General features: G+C 39.1%; 1 protein-coding gene across 1 annotated transcript in view; it reads right to left on the bottom strand.

Moving 5' to 3' along the window:
- Window positions 1–20,906, bottom strand: part of TXLNB (taxilin beta) — a 38,205-nt gene extending 17,299 nt beyond the window's left edge. The window contains exons 1-4 of the mRNA XM_008161893.3: window positions 20,461–20,906; window positions 10,651–10,742; window positions 4,460–4,630; window positions 433–627 (exon numbers count right to left, since the gene is read on the bottom strand). Coding sequence (XP_008160115.2) covers window positions 433–627; window positions 4,460–4,630; window positions 10,651–10,742; window positions 20,461–20,899 — 897 coding nt within the window. The 5' untranslated portion in view covers window positions 20,900–20,906. The remainder of the gene's footprint in view (window positions 1–432; window positions 628–4,459; window positions 4,631–10,650; window positions 10,743–20,460) is intronic.
- Between the last annotated feature and the right edge of the window lie 900 nt (window positions 20,907–21,806).

Genomic DNA, 21,806 nt, shown 5'->3' with positions numbered 1-21,806 from the left:
CTAAACTCTGAATCAATAATACCATGATGGTTATAATTATTACATTATTAATACTTGTATTGGCGTGTGGGGTATTTAGAATACAGATCCTTAATGACATGGTGATTCTTAAGAGGGAGTGTATGCTATATTTTTTGGCTCTGTAGAGAGAATTTTAAAAAGGCTAAGGATAACTGTACTCACAGCCTATCACTTTCTATTTATTGCCTTTGCTTCACAGTGATTCCAGTTTTGAAGAAATTCCATATGACTTTCAGCCAGGTATTTCACAATACCATCTGTTTTTATTTGGCTAGTAGAAGAAATCCAATCCTAAATATTAATCAATTGAGAAGGCTGGTCATAACTTTCTTATTAACCACGTTCCCTACCTTCACATCCCAGATCGGGATCTGTATCCAGTGCTTCCAAGTTGTTTGATGTGGTTCTTACCTCCTCTCTGAGCTCATACTGGTCAATGATGCTTTTCAGTTTCTCTGCGAGCTCCGTGTTCTCCTGACACAGCTTCATGTTCCGCTCACTCTGCTGCTCAATCTGGGCCTGGATGTCTGTCAGGGTACTCTGGAAATGATTCGTGATCTCCTTTCTCTTCTCTTCCTCCTCCCGTGCCCGCTGAAGGGTTTCCTCCTGTGGATGAAAATCCTCCATTATACTAGTTTACATGCACCCCGGGTTTATAGGATTCAAGGTCAATGAAAGGAGATTCATGTGCAGGGGAAGCAGGATGTTTCTTCTCGGTTCTCTAGAGCCATGTTGCTCAGCCCCAAAATAAATGTATGAGCAAAGGTTTCCGTTGTGAATACACAGTCACTGAGAGCAGGTGCAATGAGAGCCTTGACTTTGATAGCTGGTGATGAATAGGCTTGTTTTAAAGATGACGGGTGTCTGCGGAGTGAATGAACTGCAGCGATTTCTAACAAACATACAGTCACCTGGTTTTGATCTCTTGGTTGTGGCCTGGGAAAAAAAGACCACTTGGTTTTATTGATAGATGAGACAGGTCATATATATGTGCCTTTGGTTGGTACAGAAAGAACAATAGATCTTATTTTCCTCTATAAAAATTATGGGATGTGAACCACATACTTGCATGACCCAAGTTTTGTAAATATAAAGTGATCGCAATGTATACTTTTCCTTGGTAAGAAAAAGGTTTCATCAAAAAGCTTGAAAAGGAAGCTTAAGATAGCTAGAGATCAATTACAGCAATCAAAAATGTAAAAGGAAATCTTTAAAAAATACGTTGGCTATTTTATTTCTGAAGAACAATCATCCCACGTGTCATGTAGGGTAATTGCAACATTCCATTGTTCATTGTAAATTTTGAATCTGAAAAGAATATTAAGTTTCAAATATACTTTAACTCTAAAATGAAACATCTAATTTCCCCTCTTCAGCTTTGTTAACATTTACAAATTGGAAATTAACTTTTATGTCATTTCTGTTCTTTTTCTCTTAAAAACCAAAACTCTCCTTTCATTGCTAACTACTAACAATGTACCCATATTTCCCCCATATCTATATTGAAAATTGTTTGCTTTGTGATTATTCCTCTCATTCTTTTAGAATAAAAGGGTTTAATCTTGCTCCATCATACCAAAGATAGAGACACTGCTGACAAGTGATATAGACTTTGTAGGATTCCTTTCAGTTCGGATTAATTGTTATTATGAAAGCTTGCTTCATTGTTGGCAAGTGAAATTACACTGTATTTAGTTGCCTATGATGATCAAATTATGTAACAAGATTTTTTAAAAAAATGAAACGATAATTTAAACAGAAGTAATTGTGCAAATCTTTATTATGATAGTAGAATAATGTGATCAAAATAAAAATTGATGCTGAAAGTATATGATCTGGGAATATTTTAATTTATCATCAGGTGTCCTCTTTCCTTTACAATTTTAACATAGTTTCTAACTTTAACATGACTCCTGATATCAGAATCATAATTTATTCATGGTATAAACATTTGTTGAGTGACAATATCTTAGGGATATTGTAGAAGATAGCTGCACTTCCTAACCTGGAAAAATTAACTATCAGAGATCTTATTTCCCTGAATTTTGTACGCTAACCAACAGTTACTCTACATATTTCACTAAAAATGATTATGGCCATTTGTTAAGAAAAATGGAATATATGTATGGTAGTGGTTGTTTTCTCATTGCTCCTAATTAGCTTAGAAACCAACAAGTTCCTAGTCATAGCCTTACAGACCATGATCTGAATGACATTTGCATTTATAACAATTCCATTCATGAATGAAAAAGTCAATGGAAGAAGCACCCCATGCTACTCTGTAAGTACAAGTTTTTCATTGGCAACTGGATACCGAAAGAAGGTATGGGTGTTATGAGGGCATTAAACACACATCAAATCATCATAGCACTCATTTCTGGCCCACAAAGTGGTATCTTGTTTTTTACATTGAATTCTTTTTTAATAAGAGAAAAAAAAATCTAAAATTATCTTATAAATTTTTAATCAATTGATAAAGAAAATGCAATCATTTGAATGGTGTCTGAGATAAAATTTTCTTTATCAAGCACATTAATCAAAGTGAAAATTAAGGCAAAGAAGATTGAGGGTCACAGTCTGAATATTAAGAAAATAAACTCTGCAAGCATCATTATCCACCTTAGAACTGGTGCTGTGCCTGGCACGTGATCCGTAGGTGTTCAGTAAGTGTTTATTTAATGAATCAATGAATTGTTAATTTATATATAGACATACGAGTAGCTTGAACTAGATGATTCCTATAGTCCTTTCCACATTAACATTTTGTGAAATTCTGTTATAACATATCATACTTATTCCTTTACTAAAATAATGTTGCCTAAGATACTTAGCTATTCCTTATAGGGCAGTTCTTTTTCAGTATAATTTGAGGCTCAGATTTATTGCTTTGAATATATGTAGTACTTTGTTGAAATGAGTCCATATTTCAGACTTTCACTGGTCTTTTTCTAAATTAAGTTGAATTGTGAGGTTTTTGTGGGGGTTTTGACTCACTGAAGAATCAATTTTAATAAATACTAGTAAGCGCTAAATGTTATGGTGATGGAAAGAGCTATGCATTCGCTTTCTATATCTTCCCAAGTTTCTATCGTAATAATGATACTAAATTTCATTGTCTGTATCTGGAAGCCATTATTGAGGCTGTGTGAGTATTCCCACAGGGTCCCCTGCCATTGCCACTTCCATCATTCCATCTTTGAATGTCACCCAAACAGACCTTGGCACATTGTTCCACTTTTAAATCCCTTTGTTGATAAATCTTCCCACTGTATCTGGTTAATTTCTCTCCTTTCTATAGAGCACTAGTGAAAGTCAGGAGATTGGTGTAAACACAGAGCGCTATTCCTGGAGCACATATCTTGAGTTGCGGAGGATGCTCCCCTCCCCAGGCCCCCATCTAATCTTATTGTCCTGAGAGCAGTGATTGAAGAGATGCCAGAAGCTCATCTCCTACAACGCATGATTTTGGGCGTTAGAATTCATCACACTGGCTTCCCATTTCCCAGATATCAAAAAGCATTTTTCGAATACGAGGAGACATTATCCTCTTCTATCTTTTTTTCTAACTTCATTGTACAAACTCATCAGTGATTTTAATCTCTCTGTTCCTTTAAGTATTTCCTTTTAAACACATCTAATAATAACTCTCTCCCAGGAATATTGGCGTCTAATTAATACTTGTTTGTCAGAAGTTTTAGGATCTTCCGCTGGAAAGGGGATTGTGGACACATGCAGTATTATCTTGGAGAGCCCTGCATCTTGCTTCATTGAATGGAGCTAGTGTCTGTGTGTAATCAAATTAAGCACACTGCTAGAGGCTTACGCTGTAATTAATGAAACCCATGCAGGCTGAATGAAGTGGTCAGTCTATTATTTTGAGATTGAATAATTAAGTCTGAAGAGCTTCAGTGTTTTCTCAAGTAACTTCTGTTTTCAGATGACTATTGACATTTTGGCTCTCAATTTTGCTTTACCGTGTCAATTAGCTTTGTGTCAATTTAATTCATGTCATGTAGATTTCATTATCGTATAAAAATGTTGCATTTTTACAAGTTTTTATTTTAAAGAGTAGAATGAAGGCCTACCTAAGAAACAAAACTAAACAAGCTCAACATAAGAAAAAGACAAGGGGAATGGCATACATTTTACTAAGGGCCTGTTCTGTGTCAGGCACTATCCGGACACCGTACATATGTGCCCTCATTTAATTTCCCCCCAACCACACAGTGAAGTTCCTATAACCCCCTTTTTATGGATGAGAAAACAGGTGTGGGGAGGTAAAATAATTCATTGAAGGTCACAAGTGAGCAAGTGGCAGGGCTAGTATCTGAACCCAAGTCTCTCTGATTCTGAAACTCAAGCTCTTTCCAGGAGTAGCAGAGGCCTGTGTCTATGTAGCAGGCAAGAAGGTGTTACGCAGGGCCTTGGTCACACATACCTTCAGTGTCTTGTTGTGTCTCTGCAGCTCCCGACACAGACTCTCCAGTTTGCTCCGAGCGAGGATAGCTCTGCTGTGTTCACTTTGTAACTGGTCCTTTTCCTTTTGGATTTGTGCCTGTTTCTTTTGTAGGAGCTTTAATGTCTTTTGCTCAGTGCGATGTTCATCCAGCTAGACAGGGGCGTGGGAATGCAAAAGGAAATGGCAAGAATCTCTTTTGAATTGATAAAAAAGGAGCAAAAGAGGAGATGCCTAAAGATCACTCTGTGGTTGTTTGGAAATATTTCCTTTGTTATTATCACCATCCCTCTGGAATCAAATGATCATCACCAATGTTACGTCTGTAGTACTTGTGGATACTTTTTTCACAGCTTAACATTCACAAGTTTTTCCTTATCATCACTATTATTATTTACCTCTTCTTACTTTTATCTTCTTTTTCATGGTCTAGTGTTAGCTCTCTTGAGTCTCTCTAATGATGCCAGTCAATATTAGAAAGGCATGTTTCAGAATCTGTAAACTGCCAGAAGTCATACTAATTAATGCCCAGCATTGGGGCTATGGTCAATGGTGTGTCTGCTTGGTTTACCTTTAGTTCGCAATACTTTCTCAAAATAAGCTTATAGAAACTATTTTAAAGAGTAGGAAAGAAAAAAAGCAACCTCCTGGTAGAAAGAAGATGAAGTTTGTGGGATGTGATAAAGGGGGAGAAGGCACCCCTTGACTATCTAAGCATTGGCGATTTGCCACCAAAATTTCACAAATAGCCACCGCACAACTTAGCATGATGACTAGAATCTGTAACGTGCCCTGCTCTCTGCCCATCCACACACCCCTCGTGCTTATGCTGAGTAAGTCATGACAGTTGTTTCTGCTGAGCACGGTGGGGCCTCCCTCCCCCGCTCCAGCAGCCTTAACTAAGCATCAGGGACGGCGTGGAAAATGCAGCCAGTGCACCCTGGACTTTCCATCTCAGGATCCTCACGATCTGGGTGGGTTGCCAGATAAAACATGGGACCACTTAAAATTGAATTTCAAATAAATAAGGGATAATTATTTTAGTAAAGATATATCCAAAGTATTGCACAGGACATACTTTTACTAAATAAATTTGTTGTTTGTTTACCTGAAATGAAAAGTTAACTGAGTATTCTGTATTTTTATTTGATAAATTTGGAAACATTTTTTTAATCCTCACCCAAGGATATATTTTTTATTGAGTTTAGAGAGAGAGGAAGGGAGAAAAAGAGAGAGAATAAAGAACACCGAAGTGAGAATCATTGATTGGTTACCTCATCTATGTGCCCAACTAGGGATGGAACTCGAAACTTAGGTATGTGCCCTGACCAGAATCAAACCCACAACCTTTTGGTGTATGGGATGATGCTCCAACTGACTAAGCCAACTGGCCAGGGCAAATTTGGCAACATTTTTATGGAATTCTAATTGGGTTGGGGCAGTTTGAGGATCAACCTTCAGCAGCCCTCAGAGATTAGCACACTCGAGGAGAGTGGATCTCAGATTGACATTCAGTGTGACCACAAGCAAGTGCAGTCCTTTGTCCAGAGCCATGCCCTCTGCTGGACTCAGTCTGATCACCTGAATCACGCTGGTTAAGCCAGGTACGTACTTGTCATAATAATGACCTTGTTGCCCAAGGAAGAGGGAAAGCCCTGGGAAGCCCCTCTATGCTTTAGGACCTAGGTGTTCCTGGTGCCTCACGGAGCCCAAGGCATGAGTCCTGATACACACACGACATGAGTCCTGATATGTATCTCAGTTACCCTATCTTGAAGAAGCATTTGTTCTTTCTGAACTAGATGAACAGGACTGTCACACTTTTTTCAGTTCACAGATTGTTTTACTATTACCACACGGAAATGATCATGATACACCCTTGCCACATTTAGGTGGTGATAGTCATACATGCTATTTTATCTTCATACTTAGGGGAAATATTTACTTATTAGTGAGAATTAACATCAGAAAAAACTAGGCCCACATTACTATAAATATTGATATCCTTCTTGAATTTCAATTGGAAAAATCAATTATATTTTATTATATATTTTTCACGCTCACCTCCTGTTCATAGGATGTATGAGGTCCTTGCACTTTGCATATGTTTATTAGATAGGGGTGAAACGTCTCATACTTATGTTTAGACTGGAAATGATGTATTGTCCTTTCTTGAAATTTATATATTGTTGTTGCCTTTATGCTTTAGATTTTACCCTTTGAATATTAAACCATATATCAGCATTTCTCAGCCTTAGCACTATTGATCTTTTGGGCCAGATAATTTGTTTTGATTTGGGGGCTGTCCTGTGCACTGTTTAGCAGCATTCCTGACCCCTACCCACCAGATGCTGGTAGCACACCCCCAACCCCCGATTGTGACATCCAAAATATCTCCAGACAGATATTTCCTATCGTCCCATGGTGGGCGAAACTGCCCCCTCCGGGGGAACCTGCCCTATGTGATTGATCTGAGTGTCAGGAAGAGGATACCGTACATGTGTTTCATAAGTTGGAAGCGATAATCTGTGCTTGCTCATCAGCCATTTAATGTTGTAGTTTATACAAGATCATACACATCTGAAATTTAGCTAGGTCAGTCTTGCTTTGCTTTAAATAAAAACCCTTAACTCTCCGATAATTTTTTTTATTTTAGTGTGTGGCTTATTTTGTATAATTAGTTCAGATTTACATAATTGCATATGAAGTGACTTGATTAATGAAAACAAACATATTGCAACTGAGTCAACTTCAGTCCGTTGCTGGCTTTGTGGTTTAACAATGCACTAGACACAGTTCTATACACTTGTAACAGGCATATAGGATTTTTATCTGAAAGTTCTCTTGTTCTCTCTTTTGTGTTATTAAATTAAAAAAGTAAAATTGGTGCCAAGAACTAAATCACAATAGTATTAGCGAAGTTGTTGTAACTACATTAATATTGAGGAAATTTGCAAAGAATATTTCTCCTAGCTCATTTCTTAATTTAGTCATGAGGTGTTCTTATTTATTAATGAACTTATCCTTATTTATAAATGAATACCATAGTAGATACTATTACAAAACTCCAAATCTATAAGGATGAATGAGCTGGAGTGGCACTCCAATTCACAGCTTTGAATTTGATGATTTATTCTATGCTAACACTTACATTTCAGACACTTTCTGTATTAATATTCAAACCAGTGAGCAGGAAAATAGGTTTTAGTCTCCAAGTAAAAGATTAAAATTTCTGATAATTTTTTCTTTCTAAAAAGTAAAGTTAATGGTTTTTTGGGGGTCCATTTTCTCCTGTGATTTCTAGAATGCTCTTTGGGGTTTTAACGTTTATTAGACATGACACAAATGTCAAGGTATAGTAAGCAAGGCTTGCATTGAGGAGGCTCTCTGGAAGAGTAACCTCCGTGGGGATGACTGCTTGGCTAGATGGTGAGCAGATGCTGGGAGTTCCCTGAGACCAAGGTGAGCAGCCCTGGCTTATGAAGAAAATATTGGGCAGAGTGGAGAAGTGATTCTTCTTCAATGTACTGCTGTGGGGCTGGAGTACCATGAATGGCTTCCTGTGTGAGTCTGGAATGCCACACAGTCCAGTCAAGTATGGAGCATGGTGTTGGAAACTAAACATGGCATTGGTATGAATAGCTACATTGAAGCGGCAAAGGAAAAATGATGTGGAAAATATTGAAAAGAGCAGGATGGACAGATGAGAATGGGAGCCATATTTTTTGGAAAAATATTTTTGACACCTAACTTATTTTATGGTATTGAAATTGTTCATAGATGGTTAACAGCCAATGTTAAATAAGTTGCAATAAAATTGATACACTGATAGTTACTTTATAAATTTCTACCATTCTTTTGGAAAGCAATATGGCCATAAACACACAAAAACAAAAGGCATTCATACTGTTTGATTTAGTGATCCCAATTCTGAAACTTTTTCCTAATATAAAAGAGAGAGAGCAGGAACAAATCGAATGTGTGATAATGTTCACTGCAGCAAACACTGGAAGGAATTTTAAATGTCCCAAAATTAAAGAACCAATAGGTATGTCTCCTTTATGGAAAATGACAGTGCTTTTACAAAATATAATTATGAAGACTATAAACTATATGAGAAAATATATGCCATATGAGCCAAAATACCAGATTCCAAATTACAGTTGACTCTTGAAAAACATGGGTTTGAATTACATGGATCCACTAATGCATGGAATTTTTCAATAAATACATATAGTATTGTAAATGTGTATTTTACTGATTTGAGAGAGAGAAGAGAGAAACATAGATTTGTTATTTCGCTTATTTATGCATTCACTGATTACTTCTTGTATGTGCCCGGACTGGCGATTGAATCCAAAACCTTGATGTATCAGCATGATGCTCTAACCAACTGAGCTACCAGGCTAGGGAATTGTATTTTTCTTGTCCTTATGATTTCTAAGTAATGTTTTCTTTTCTTACTCTTTTTAAGAATACAGTATATAATACATATAACATACAAAAATGTGTGCTAATAGACTGTTATCAGTAAGGCTCTGGTCAACAGTAGGCGATTAGCAGTTAAGATTTTGGGGAATCTAAGGTTATACTCAGATATTTTATTATGCAGGGGGTCGGTGCCCTAACCCTCATGTTGTTCTAGGGTCAACTGTATATTACCTCATGATGGTAGTTATAATAAAAGGTATCTCTGCATATATAGCAGAACTGGAAAGGAAGATGTATAAATCAAAGTTGTTTTTTTTTAATATGGGATTAGAGATATTTTTACTTGAATTATGTATTCAGCATTTTTCTTATAATGATATGGGTTATATAATGAACAATAATTAAGAAGCATTATTGGCAGAGTTAGGCAATAAGGTAGTCTCTCAGGATTTCAGAAGTTCTGTGAGTCTACTGCAAACCCCTGACTCATAACTGGGATGACAGGACTAAAGTCAGAGTGAAAAGGAAAGAAAACAGGTCACTCAAATTCTACTCCATCCGGTACCTAAGGGGTTTGTGGGCCTGAAGCTCATTCAGTTCTGGAGTTCCTCTTTTTAAAACCAAAAATACATAATGAAGAAAAGAGGAGTATGTCCGGGGCTCAGAGGCGCCCGTGCAAGTGAGAGGCCCTGACTCATAGCTGCTGTGGCTGCCCGGTGAATCTGCCCTTGGGAGCAAGGCAACCCGCTGCCTGGAGGAATTGTTCTGCTGTGTGAGTGGACATAAGTTTCATTCTGTCACCACTTCTCTAACAGAAATAAGCAAGTTAAATATTTTTTAAAGAAAACAAGCAAAAGTGAGAGAGAAGCTCATGGCCTTGCTTCACTTAAGAGGGTGCCACCTCTCAGCTGTGGGCTTTGCACACCCCAGGGTAGTACACAGGCTGCTCATGTCACTCCTTCAGCAAGTTTGGGGAGGGTTCATTGAAACCAGACAGGCTGGCTTCACTGAATGCTCCCCCTTTTCCGCCCTGCCCATTGCAGGAGTACTGGTGAGGAAACAACACACATCCTGGCTTCTCTGAGGTCTGGGAGGGGCTGCCCTTCCTCCAGTAGCCTTGACTTTTTGTGAGGGAGACTGAATGGGGAGGACCTAGAACTGGGCGCAATATGGTTCACATCAAATACTGTGCCATGCGGGGCGGGGGGTGGGGGGGGGGGGTGGGGTGGGGAGGGCTGGAGAATGTAGATCAAAGAGAATAAATGAGTGAATAACTAATTAGTTAACTGAAACTAAAAAGTCATCAAGACTAAATGAGAATGTGTCACAAACTGAGGGTGTGGGATTAACTGAACCCTCTTCCTGAGGGAATCCCCTTCAAAAACCTGAGCACAGAATGGAATGAAAGTTTGCCTTTTGTTTTATTGCAAAGCCAAAAAGAACTTTAAAATATCCAGAATTTTCAGTTATCTGTAATTTTCTGTTCCATCCCCCAAATTGCACACGTACTCAAAGGTGGAGTAGACTCCAGCACTACCTTCTTTCCCCACTCGGCTGCTATTCCTCGGATTTTTTGTTTATTTTTTCTATAGAAATTTTTGCTTTTATAAATTCTAGCTTTGGCTTATCTGAGCTAACCAGTCATGGTCGTAATGATGGACCTAAAAAATGAACAGCCCCCTTTTCTCAGCTCTAACTGAGCCTGAATCTTTCAGACAAAAAGAGTTAATCAAAGATCTTACCAATTCAGCATACTTCTTGAATAAAAAATCAAGCTTTTCTTCAGGTGTTTGCAACTTGTTTAGATTTTGCATTAGCAGGTTGGCTTCTTTGCCTTAAGAGAAAACAAGAACAGTGAACATGTTGAGCTTGAAGTCAGATGATATGGACTAGTCAGATTGTCCATTTGCTAGTTACTATCATTTTCTTCTCCTATAAGAAAGGTAGGCATCTTGGATGACACCTACCTTACGGAGTAAGTGAGGATTAGTTGAGAAGTTGATGAAAGTATGTGCTACAGCATCAGGCTCATGGTAGATTCTCAATATAACAGTAGTTCCCAAGAATCCATTCTTGTTACTCCCCACCCCCCATATTCTAAATGTTCAATAGAATTTTAAATATCTTAAAAATATTCAAAAGAATAAAATAAACTGACTTTATGAAAGAATAGATCACCAATTTTCCCACATTAATTAACTTAAAAAAAGAAAGAAACAAAACAGTCCATCAAAATTTCTGACTACTATGAATCAGCCATCATTGAGTTGCTATAATTCCAGCCCAAAACAAAAACTTGACAGTTTTGTCTGTCTTTTTTTTTTTTTTTTTTTTTGGGGGGGGGGTGTTGCTATTCTTTTAGTACCTTTTTCCTCTCGTTTGGGGGAATCAAATTCTCTTGTTTCTGTGCATGAGCCCATCCTTGACTTTTGGGTGGGAATACCTCTGATCATATTTCCTATCAAGCAGAGAGTAAAATCAATAGGTAAAGAAAATAGACCCATGACATGCAAGGTCTTTTCCAGGCCTTTGTGTGTCTCTTTGGTTACAGGTTAAGCCTTCCTGGGCCTTCCCTTCTCCCTCCCAGGACTTAATCTCTGTTGGCAGTTTCATTTTCTGTTCCCAGTATGGGTTTATGCTACACTAAAAACTCATCTGTTCATGATTATTGAATGGTAATCCTCAGATTCTTTCCACCTCCGCTCCATTGTTCTTCCTTTTGTCTTCAGCTCAAACTGTCCAGTTTGCCTTCCTGTGGTGCCCAGAAATCTTGTCTTTAAGTAGCCATTAGGAGGAGAGGGACCCCGAGGCCTACGTGTACCACTGAGTGTACATTTTCAAAAGTCCAATTAGGGTGGAACAGAGTGACAACCACTCTGTCTAATCAGAATAGGTCAAGCTCCACAGTGGAGCCCATGTTTCTCAATATAAATATGTTTAAGAATATTAACAACTAGAGGCCCGATGTACGAAATTCATGCAAGGGCCTCTGCTGTGGCCCCCGCCCGCTGCGGCTTTGTCCGGAAGGAAGGATGTCTGGAAGGACATCCAATCTAATTAGCATATTACGTTTTTATTATTATAGATTTGGACAACCTTTCCCTCATGACCCAGCATTTCCTGTTTGCTGGAATTTTTGCTTTCATCCCGGATAAGAAGAGAAATCATGAAATTAGGGTTGCCAGGTTAAATACAGGACATGGAATATAGTTGTTCTAAAAAAATTATTTATCTAAAATTAAAATATTCCTAGCCATCCTTTGTTTTTATTTGCTAAATCTGTTAACTCGAATGGCTTCAAAGAACTTTAGGTCTAGAAAGAACTTCAAAGAGCACACAGACAACTGATTCTTAGATAAGAATCTAAGGCCCAGGGAGTCCAAAGTTACATGATTAGTACTGGCAGAGCCAAGGCCTAAATCCAAAGTTTGTCTACTTGCTCTAAATCACTTCACTCCCTTGTGGAATTTTGATGCCAGGGAAGCCAAGAGAAATAAAAGGAAACTATTTTTGAAAAAAAAAAAATGACCTCATTCCTAACAGCTGGTTTTGTCTATCTTTGTCCAGTGAGCCAGTTCATATTAGAGACATAGCCTAAGACAGGGGAGAAGGTGGGTGTGAGAGGTGCCCCATCAGCTCTCCAATCATGGCCTGGAATAACATGCTGTCTTTAAACTGACAATCACTGCTGTTCCCCTCCTCTCCCCCCATGGGCTTTAAGTTATTTCTCTAGCAGCAGGGATGAGTTTGCATGGTACAGGTCAGGCCGTCCTTTCACTCTTGTCTTCAGTTTGGGGAAGGTGCCCACATTAAGACTGCCGTCCTGAGTTAGTGTCATCTGTGAAAGGCAAGACACTGCACTTTTGATCACATTGGGCCCAGGATCCAGCACAGTGCTTGCTCCGTGACAAGTGCTCATCAAATGTAGGTAACAATGGAACAAAACAAAGCCAGCCAGTGCACACTAGTGTCAAATGAATACTGTGTGACTGGCTAGAGGAAAGATAGGTCTTACTGTCACCTAGTAAGGTGGCATTTAGTGTATGCTAGGATAACTTGCAGTGTGAGTATGGACACGTAAAACCATTACATGTCTCGTTTGGGGGGGGAGATAGAAACACTTGAGTGAGTCCAATGGCTCTCTTTTTCCCCCACATTAAGTATCTTTCTCCTTTTTGTTTTCTTTAACTGTGAGAAAAGGGTTGCTTTCTTTTTTTGATCATCACACTCACTGAGGTCTCTTCCCATATGCTGTTATTTTGCATAGAAGAATGACATTCAGAAACATCATCAACTCTTCAAAAGTGATTTCTCCCTTCAACAACAACAACAAAAATCCAAGAAATCAGAATCAGGCATGTGTAGAATTCATAAATTAGCAACACCAGAGAACTTATTTTTAAGCTTTCGTTGATTTTGCTGGACTGGAGTGGTGTATGGGATTATCATAGAGGAGGGGAATACACAAAGAGATTTGCTCATCTTTTAAGAAAGGCTGTAATTATAGTTCCATAGAAATGGGTTCATTTGGTGGCAGTGTTGGTCACAAGAGGAAAAATTACTTTATTCAGCGTCATTTATTGGGAGGGGATGATCTGTCTTCTCCTCAATGTGTCATTCAAAAGCAACGTGGTTGTGAAATTAGTCATAAAGAAAGCAAGGGACTGATCTAAAGTCCTTATTAAAGCTGGGCAAGGCATATGGTGGCACGTGGCCATTACCCTACAGAATGCTCAGTTTGGTTGAAGTCTACACGAAAGAACCACCTGTGCTGCAAGAACAGCCATGTCACATGGCTCTGGCCATTGATGCTATTGTAGACTGCAGGCGTATTGGAATATAAAGTAATTATTTCTACATCAAAGAAACTAAAAGCCTTAAATTAAGACAATGAAGTTAGCTATAGAAATGTGGACTGGGATTTTTCTTAAACTTTTAGCAGCATGATAACTATTTATGCAAATTTTGGTGACAAATTGTATAGGTATAATGAGTGTTCAAAACTGCTTTTTCTCTTGTAAAATTATCTTTAAGAACTTTGGTGCTAAAATTTGGTCTTGAATACACATGTGCACCTATCTTCTCTCTGATTTCCAAAAGTGGTGGAAGAAGCTAAAAGCAAGAAAAAAAACTGTGAATTTTCTTTTCAAATGTTAGACCCAGAATATTTCAATGTTAACTTTGTTTTCCATCTAACATAATTTAAAGATAATGAGTGTAATACAAATAATTCCTGAACACCTATAGATATCTTTTAAGGGAAATATGTATGTATCGATGTATGTAGACAGGAAGGATAGTATAGTTAAATTCACACTGGACTCAGGTTGGGGCACGTGGGTTCTAGAACTGACTGCATAGTTCACCAACTAGTGACTTTTTTACAGACTCTTAAACTTTCTGTGCCCCATTTTTCCTGCCTATAAAATTAGTGGGTTGACTAAATGGATTCTGAGTTCAGCCTTTAAAATTTGATGATTGCATGACTGAAATAGCTTTAACTATTTTTAGCTTGGTACAGATAACAACAACAACAACAAAATAACATTATTTGGTTGACATATTTGTTTACCTCAAATGTTCTGGTCCACTTTTAAAATTTATAAAGATTCTCTTACCCCCTCACTGTTACCTCATATAGTCATGGTTTTTGTTTGCTTTGCTTGTTTTTACTAATTACATCAGTTTTGAAAATACTATCTTCCCTGTGTTTTCTAGTCACATTGTTTTCCATTCAGCTGACATTTTATTTCTCTTGTATTTTAGTGACCTTATTATATGTAATTGGAATTTTGGCTTCTCACTCATTCGGAGAGTGGTTTTGGACTTCTTATTAGTTCTGTTAATGTGTTTAAACTACTAGCAATTCCTTGGCTATAACTATAAAGAAAAACTTCTTAAAAAAAAAAAATCTCTAAGTCTAGTAATGAGGAAATTATTCTAGGAAAAATAAAATAAAGCAAACCTTATACTAAAAAAGAAACATATTAGAAAGAACAGTAAGAAATGAATATATCCTTTCTCAACTCGGTTCAAGTTTAGAAGAGAGTACTGATTATTTTGCTTGAGAGAGATTTTTTTTCTCTTCTTCTACCTACTTTTCTAGACCCTCCTCTCCTTTCAGGATCTGGCCTAAGTTTTAGCTTCCCTGTGAATCTACTGTGAACCTTTCAGTCTCTGCTGATTCTTCTTCCCCATGAATTCATCTGGTCTCCTACCATCTCTTCCAGAAAATTGAGCATTTGTTTCAAAGCAGCAGTTTGTTTCCCTCTCACAGTGAAACTAGAAATCAAGCTAAAATGGATGAAACAGATCATCAGGGAAAGTGGCCATTCTAAGGCAAAGTAAGTAAATGGCTGAAGACACTTTAGAAAAGGAATATTTTCATCAAGGTGCCATTCAGAAAGTAGAATTCAAACTCACCTGTAACTAAAAGATGAAACACATTAAGTGAGCTAAGTGAATGCTCCTCAACCAATATACAGATTTTTTATTTTTATGTATATTTGGTTCTGCAATATTAATAACTTCAGAGCTTCCCCTTGCTTTCATTATGAGTAATCTCACAATCACATCAATTAGTTGAATAACCTCCCTCCCTTCCCTTCCCCTCCCTTCCCATCCCTTCCCTTCCAGTCTTTAAAACTATCTAAGCTTCAGTTTCCCTGTCTATAAAATCAGTGAGTTGACTAGATGGAATCTGAACTCAGAATGGACCTGCAGATCAGCTCTGTTTTTCTCAGCTTCAAACTGATTTCCTATACAATCAGTTATCAACCTAAATACCAGAAGGTATATTTTATCATTGTTTTGTGCTTGTTACTATCTGGTGCTTGTGCAGCCCACATAATGTTAACAGAGAGATGATTAATAAGACACTTGTGAGCCTGGAGGATGGTGTGAGGGAAGCAAGGGGGATACTTTAGATGCTAACAAGGTATGTCATGGTGCTCTCTAATGTGGAATCTGTGTGTGTTTTTTTCAGTTCAGATGCCAAGGAAAAAGTGCCTTTAAAACCTAAGGAGGTTTTAAAATGTTCCCCCAACTGCTCCAGTGTATAGGGTGTTGACTGTGGGCGGATATGCAGCCTCTATAGGACAAATAAGTCCTGAGTGCTTGGGTTGTAGAGACATGTACAAATGTTCCATGAAAGAAGGGTATTGTGGTCCAATACGTTTAGGAAATGTTGAAAACTATGCCCATCACTGTTGGAGATTTTCATTGTTGTATGCTATATTAAAGGTCAGAGAATTCTGGCAGTTAGGGAAATTTTAACTTGGTCTGAAATTATCAATATCCCAAAGTTGGAAGGTTTTGAGTTAGAGAGTCAGAACATTTCAGAACCTTAAAAATACCAATAAAGCAAATATTGCTTGATAAACATGTAATAATTAAAAACTCATCTTTGATCAAGTACATAAATGAAGTCTAAGCATATATCTTCAGGTATGGGTAGAATCCTTTCTAATAAAGAGGGAATATGCTAATTGGCCCTCACGCCATCACAAAGATGGCGGCTCCCACAGTCAATGAGGGAATATGCTAAATTGACTACCCCACCCTCAAAGATGGCAGCGCCCACAGCCAATAAGGAGGGAATATGCTAATTGACTGCCCTGTCCTCAAAGATGGCAGCACCCACAGCCAATAAGGAGGGAATATGCTAATTGACTGCCCTGCCTTCAAAGATGACGGTGTCCACAGCCAATAAGGAGGGAATATGCTAATTGACTGCCCACCCTCAAAGATGGCAGCGTCCACAGCCAATAAGGAGGGAATATGCTAATTGACTGCCCTGCCCTCAAAGATGGCAGCGTCCACAGCCAATAAGGAGGGAATATGCTAATTGACTGCCACACCCTCAAAGATGGCAGCGCCCCCCCTCAGCCCCGCTGGGGCAGCAGGTGCACGGCAAGGCCAGGCCCACCCCCAGGCGGGCCCGGCAGCTCCGTGCACCTGCCTCCGGAGTCCCCCAGTCCCCTCAGCCCCCCAGCCGCCTAGGGCCAGCCCAAGGCGCAGGCAAGCCTCGAATGGTGGCTGCCCAGCCGCCCAGGGCTGCCCAAGGCTCAGGTAACCAGGGCTGGCTGAGGCTTGTGCTGCCGGTAGTAGCAGCAGCAGAGGTGTGATGGGGCATCGCCTTCCCCTGATTGCCAGGTCATCTCCTGCCCCTGAGGGCTCCTGGACTGTGAGAAGGGGGCAGGCTGGGTTGAGGGACCCTCCTCCAGTGCATGAATTTTCATGCACCGGTCCTCTAGTCCTATATAATAAAATCCCAGTGGCCGAACAGCAGAACAACCAGAACGACCAGTCAGCCAGTTGCTATGATGCGCACTAACCACCAGGGGGCAGATGCTCAACACAGGAGCTGCCCCATGGTGGTCAGTGTGCTACCACAGTGGGAGCGCCGCTTGGCTGACCAGTGGGAGTGCCGCTCGGGATGAGTGGCTGCTCCCACTGCGAACCCCGGGCCGATGGGCAGGAACCCGGGCTGTGATCGTCGCCTCCTTGTCCCAGGCTCCTGCTCCTCGCTCCCTGCCACCTCCTCCGGATGCCTACAGGTCACGCAGTGCTGCCGCCGGGCTTGCAGAGCTGACCCCAGAGGCTGGGAGGCAGGTTCATGGCCACCGTGGGACTGAGGCCTACTCTGCCACCTCTCAGTGCTATTGTCCCTGGGCCCAGCCCCAACTGGGTCCCGTGGAGAGGTGAGTGCTCCAGCTCCATGGAAGATGCCGGATCAGGAAGCAGCCGCTTAGAGGGTGGTCCACAGCCGCTCAGCTGACAGGGATGAGTGGTGCTCCAACAGCATGCTGATCCCCACAGGCCATGCCCCCCACTAGTGCACGAATCCCATGCACCGGGCCTCTAGTGATTTAATAAAATTCTCCAAAGAGCTAGATAGATTTTCAAAGAGGACCACAGCTGGCCCTTTATATTTCCCCAGAAGGTGGAGGAAGCACTTTCAGAAGCATCAGAACCATTGCTTCCACAATCCATTTGTGTCAAAATTACTCAGGGTGCCTTGGACCTACCAATTCTGAATCTCTGTGCTAAGGAGCGGCATTTTTGACAAATTCTGTATTTGATTCTAATGCATAGTTAAGTTGAAAAACCATTGATCTAGATGATATGCAGTGCCATTTAATTGATAAAAGGCCAAGAAGCCTATTAAAATCACTTGCAGGCAACTGAAATAATATTTAAAATAGTGGTTACTGCATATTTAGATTAGCCTAAAATGTTGTTGTAGTTGAAATAGTACAATGATTGGAAGAATATTCTGATGGTGTTCAGAGGAATGGCATGCAAGGGTCAGCAGCTTGGACGAATGTAATTAGAGTGGACCCACCTGGGCACTCTGATTCACAAATATTGGTTCTGATCAAACACATTCAATTGAAATTTGGTAACTTGTGCATGGTGGCAAAATTAAAGTTGTGGAATTTTTTTTCTCTTAATTTTAAAAATTATTTGGTAATTATGAGGTTAATACAGATTTTGAAATAATTCATGAACAGAATAGAAACCAAAATTTGCCATCTTTAACTTGACTCTTACTTTCTTCATATCATCCCCTCAGTACAACACATACAAATTCCTATGTAGAGGTAGTTTTAGAGTGAGAAAGCAAAATAACTTTTCTGGTTAGAAACACTTTAAATCATTCACCCTGCATGTGACTTTTCTCTTGTCTTATGGAACGTTTAACAATGACTAATGCAAAGAGACTTTTTTTGAGATGTTCTGGATAGAGAAGGAAAAAATAGCTCTGTGACACACGGCAATTTTATTCTCCTTCCCCAAGTTCTCAAACACTAGAGAATTTGCACATTGGAACTTGGTATTATCTGGGTTAATCTTTTGCTGGATGGGTCAAGTATGCTATTTGAATGTGTCTTTTAGCCCTTTTTGAAAGCATTGCCAGTAGTGGGCTTTAAGCATCACAGTGATGTCCTATGCCAGCACAGACATACTTTTGGGTTGACAGATAATTTGTTACTGAAGTCTGAATCGAGTTCTAGCTACAACAGCGCACAACCTTTCACTCTGCCACATTGTCTTTCAGAAATGAATAAGATGTGATCACTGCCTTTGATAGATTCTACATCCAGCTTGGGAGGCAGCTATATAAACAAATGATTGCTGCAGAAAATTTAATAATGAACTAAGGAACATGATGCTAACTATACCTGGGCATGTCAGGAAACATATCACATAGGAGGTGGCATTTATAGTGAGTGTTTCAGTAAAATTCACCAAGGAGGACAAGCAGAGGAACATTCATATGCAAAGCAACATGCTTTCATTCCTAGCTAAAGCATTAATTCTCTCACCCTTCTTTCACAACCATTTTTGATGTTCCCAATCCCTCATGGCTCTCCTAACAATTTTCCTGCACCTGCTCTAGCACTTACCCTATGTAATATAATTAGTTTACATGTGTCTTTTTCCTCTTCATACCTAGAGCTCCTTGACTAAAAGGCCATGACAATTTAATTATCTTTGTGCACTTAAGCACAGTATCTCATAAAGTGGAAACATTAATAAGTATTTGCTGAACCAATGAAATAATGAGAGTAAAAATATTTTCTGAAGTTGTTGACATTCTGAAATTGACACATTTTTGAAGATCTTTGTTAAATAAAAAATATTTTATTCAGTAATGGGATATATTACTAAGTGATCTGACAATCATTTTATATGTACAAATCCCAACACTTATATTTTGTTTAAATCTAAATTCCACTTGCTTTGATTTAAACAACTTCCATTTATTCATCCATTCATCCTTACAACAAATATTTATTGACCACCTAGCATGTGCTATCCATTGTCCGGGACCCTAGGCCTCTGATGATGTGCAAATACATACACAATCCCTATTCTACCCTTGAAAAGGAGCTAGTGGGGAAGATACCCATTAATGAAATAATCACAGAATAAATGTACCTGCTTCAATGATGATATATGCTAGGAAGGAAATATACATAGTAAGAAAAAAGTAAGACTTCATCTATAGTTCAGCTAGGAAAATGCCGTTTGAGTTGTAAGCCAAATGATGAGGTAAGTGTCCTAATGACTGAACTGGGGAATGGGGACCCATTTCGAGGTAGAAATATAGGATGTAGGCAGGCCCTGTGGCAGGGTTAAAAAACTGCAAGAGAAGATCAGAATGACTAGTTATTAGGCAGCTGTAGAAGTGGTGATGATAGGGGCAGAGTGTTCAGGAAGGGGATGTTGTGGGGTAGAGCGATGTGAGATAAAGCTGGAAAAAAATGGCTGGGGTTAGACCATTAGGGCTGAAAGACTATGTTAAGAATTTTGCTCTTTGTTCTAAGAATTAGATCATTAAGGACAGAGGGGAGGTGGGTAACATGTTGAAAGTTCACTTTAGCTCTATTGAGGGAAAGCAGCTGGAAGCAAGTACAGCAAGAGAAGTGCAGGGAAACCCTGTAGTAATTCCAATATGAGATGGTCTTTTAGTAAAGGTTGGAGGAAGTGCCCCTTTGGAAGTAACTCAAAGAAAAAGCATAATATAGAAGGTGACTACTTGCCTAATCCTTTTAGGATTTTCTTTTCCAATTTTTGCTCTTTATTGCTGGCAGGCTCTTTGACTGCAGGTGGCTCTCCAGAAGCCATGGGTTCTCTCTCGGTCTCTTCAGTGGCTTCCTCACAGTCCCTGTCCCCGTTGTCAGCTGTTTCTGTGTTCTCAGGCTGCTCCTTGGCCTTGGTAGAGGTCTCTTTCCCTGCTGTGCAGGCAGCAGACCCATACGTGTTAATGATGTCTTCCAGTTGTCTATTCAGCTCTTCAGAGATGTCATGAGCCCCTGTTTCAGGCTTCATGTCTGCCTCCCTCGATGGTGCTTGGAGTGGGGTTGAGGAATCCTGCTCACCTGGCTTCCCCAGACCATTTTGACTGGGTAATGATGAACTGCCCCCTGGAGGTGCTGACTGGGGTTCTCCCGAGAGCTGTACAGAGTGATTGGCCTCCATACGGGAGTGGTACCTAGTGGCAAGCATAGTCAGGTTTAATGTAGCGAATCCAGTTGCATGTAAATCATAAGGACATCCCCAAATGAGCACCTACTAATTACAGTTTCTAACATAGAATGAATGTACTTTCACAAACCATAAATATTTCGATTAGGTAGGTAGGAACAGTGGGAAGCTATTTTTCCAAATCGAGTCATACTATTAGCATATTTTTGGTTTTGGTCTTTAAAGTCCAGTAGCATCTCCTATTATTGGCATTAACAGAGTAACTCAAGATATTGTTTTTCATGGCCATATTTGTTATTTTGCTTAGAATAGTCAATATGTGTTATCATTCTCTTAAATAATTCTATGTAGACTTACAATTATTAGGAGTACTTGGATATATACATTTAAAATAATTACATTTCAAATGGTGTTACTTTATCAAAGTGAAAATATTTAATACAAGAGCCACTGAACTTACTAAAAACCCTCATAATAATAATAATGTTTCTTAACTCTATTAATGAAGATTTGTTTGATATGAGTACATTAATATAAATCATTATACTGGATACAGAACATACTTTCTTGCCTTTCTGGTATTTTCCTTTGCCCAGATGAGCAACATATAAGTACCAAAAATGAAAACACTTTTTTTTGAGGTTCAAACTAGTATCATTTTGTGAATAAGACAGAAAATGAGAAAAGGTATAAATTAACAAACTGGTATGGAAACGTGGTGATACTCATAATAAAAATTCTTTGAATTCCTATAATATTTTGTTCTAGTATAAAAACTGACTATCTTATAGAAAAAAAGAAGAGAGTACAACATTCTCAGTCAAGCGTTAGGGTAACTTAATTTTTAAGAAATACCAATGTTTAATGAACAGGGAGGGAATGAACTTGAGAAATAATGAAG

The sequence above is a fragment of the Eptesicus fuscus genome, chromosome 10 (genome assembly GCF_027574615.1).
Source record: "Eptesicus fuscus isolate TK198812 chromosome 10, DD_ASM_mEF_20220401, whole genome shotgun sequence".
Lineage (NCBI taxonomy): Eukaryota > Metazoa > Chordata > Mammalia > Chiroptera > Vespertilionidae > Eptesicus > Eptesicus fuscus.
Note: the sequence above shows the minus strand (reverse complement) of the source record. Positions and strands in the feature narration are given on the sequence as shown.